Source organism: Chlamydomonas reinhardtii, chromosome 10 (assembly GCF_000002595.2).
Source record: "Chlamydomonas reinhardtii strain CC-503 cw92 mt+ chromosome 10, whole genome shotgun sequence".
Lineage (NCBI taxonomy): Eukaryota > Viridiplantae > Chlorophyta > Chlorophyceae > Chlamydomonadales > Chlamydomonadaceae > Chlamydomonas > Chlamydomonas reinhardtii.
The window spans coordinates 2537936-2539676 of NC_057013.1; the positions used below are offsets into that span (position 1 = coordinate 2537936).

The 1741-nt window shown below is 61.0% G+C and overlaps 1 protein-coding gene across 1 annotated transcript; it reads left to right on the forward strand.

The window, feature by feature from the left end:
• The first annotated feature begins 17 nt into the window (after positions 1-17).
• CHLRE_10g436700v5 (uncharacterized protein) lies at positions 18-1733 on the forward strand. Its single transcript, XM_043066731.1, has 5 exons — positions 18-252; positions 596-671; positions 877-970; positions 1228-1339; positions 1502-1733. The coding sequence occupies exons 1-5, from the start codon at positions 121-123 to the stop codon at positions 1544-1546; spliced, it is 459 nt and encodes a 152-aa protein (XP_042920128.1). The 5' UTR covers positions 18-120; the 3' UTR covers positions 1547-1733.
• The last annotated feature ends 8 nt before the right edge of the window (positions 1734-1741 follow it).

A 1741-nucleotide genomic window follows, 5' to 3' on the forward strand; every position in this document is an offset into this window, starting at 1 on the left:
ACATACCTAAGTGACTTCTCCCAACCAAGTTTACCTCTGCCCGTGCTACTCCGCCAGCCCAGAGCCCGAGCTACTCCCCTGCCCATTCCCGCTTGTTTCTTTTCCCACTAAACCCGAATCATGTCGGGCGCTCCTACCTCGCCCGTCAAGGGCATGAGCTGGGGCTCGGCCGCCGCCATGGCTGCCGGCCTGGACGCCGAACTGCTGTCCAAAGTCTCCACCGTGTTCGTGCCCTCCGATGATGCCATCAAGGTGGGTGACGGTGTGAGTAGGTGGGGCAGCCGGACGGGTGGGAGACGGGTAGGAGGCTGGTGGGAGACGGGTGGCGCTGTGGTGGTGCCGGGAGGGAGGCGCTGTTGGCCGCGAGCTGGGGGTGTGGGAAGCGAGGGAGGGGCGGCGCCGCATCACGTGCACGGGGGCTGACAGAGTCACAGGCTGGGTGCCGCATTGCTCGGGCAGGCTGGCGACTGTATGCAACACATGATGGGGCCATGGGGGGCGGCGTCGGTACCGCTGTTGCAGCGGCCCGTGCTTGTGCCCAGCTATCGTCCGATTGTGACCGTTGCCGTGCCGCTCTGCCGCACCTCCCTTTCAGGCCTACGTGACCAGCTCTGGTGCCACCAGCGCCGACCTGGCCACCGGCAGCGGCAAGAGCGCCGTCACCGCGCACGGTGAGGAGAGGGGGCATGTGGGCGTATCGTATATGTGTGATGGGGAGGGCATGGAGCGGGGTTGGAGAGGGCCCGTGTGTGTGTGTGTGTGTGTGTGTGGTGATGCCGGAGCCAAGCGTAGTCATTTCGCTTTGCGTATGACTCCGGCTATGATATCCCCTAACCCTTGCCACCGCATGCCTCCCTCCTTGCGCGTGCCCCGCAGTCATTCCCAACAAGACGCTGACCAGCGCCGACTTCCCCGAGGGCTCCTCCTCCTATAACACGGTGGCGGGCGTCCCCCTCACCGTGTCCAAGGCGTGAGTGGGGCTCGCGAGGGGCGTACGCCCCGTGCGAACAGGGGACTGTTCGCCTACGCGGGGTAATGGTCACTTGGGAAAGTCACACATGTCTAAAACAGGGTGGTAATGTCGGCAGCTGGCGAAAGGCACGTCCTCTGCTTTGCTGACACAGTGACACCTACGGACACGCCCGGTGCCACCTATCGCTGCCGCGCTCACTTATTCGTTGGGTTCGGGCATATAACCCCCCCCTCTTTGACTGTTTGGCCCCGCAGCGGTGGCCAGCTGACCGTGTCTGCCGGCAGTGTCACTGCCAACGTCATCCAGTCTGACATCTCCACTGGCAACGTCAGTGCGCTCGACTGCGTGCATGGTGCAGCGGAAAAGGTGTTAAAGCATTGATTGTTTGTGGTTCGCGGTTGCGTGATGCGCGACCTGCGCACTTGCCTGCGCATTTGTGGTCCCGGATTATGCCCAACATGCACATGTACGAGGTTTGTGTTCGTTCACATAACATATCGCTGCTGCTGCACCCCTCCCGCTGCACAGGCCACCATCTTCCTGATTGACAATGTGCTGAGCCCGGTGGTGTAAGGTTAGTGAACAACTTAGGGCCCCAGCAGCAATGTATGCCGTGGTGGTACAAGCCAACCAGTGAATGTATGCCTACGCTAGGATGGGAGCAGGAGAGTAGACATGTATGCATACTGTTTAGATGAGGAGTTCTGGTTGAGTAGGTTGAGTTGATGCACACAATGTTGTAGTGTAAGTCAAGGTCGCGTGGCAAAC

What these genes read in the sequence shown, in the direction of transcription:
- CHLRE_10g436700v5 (XM_043066731.1), top strand. Translation starts at nt 121, where the DNA reads ATGTCGGGCGCTCCTACCTCGCCCGTCAAGGGCATGAGCTGGGGCTCG. An exon ending in CCTCCGATGATGCCATCAAG is followed by an intron (nt 253 to 595) that starts GTGGGTGACGGT and finishes CCTCCCTTTCAG; the next exon opens with GCCTACGTGACCAGCTCTGG. An exon ending in GAGCGCCGTCACCGCGCACG is followed by an intron (nt 672 to 876) that starts GTGAGGAGAGGG and finishes CGTGCCCCGCAG; the next exon opens with TCATTCCCAACAAGACGCTG.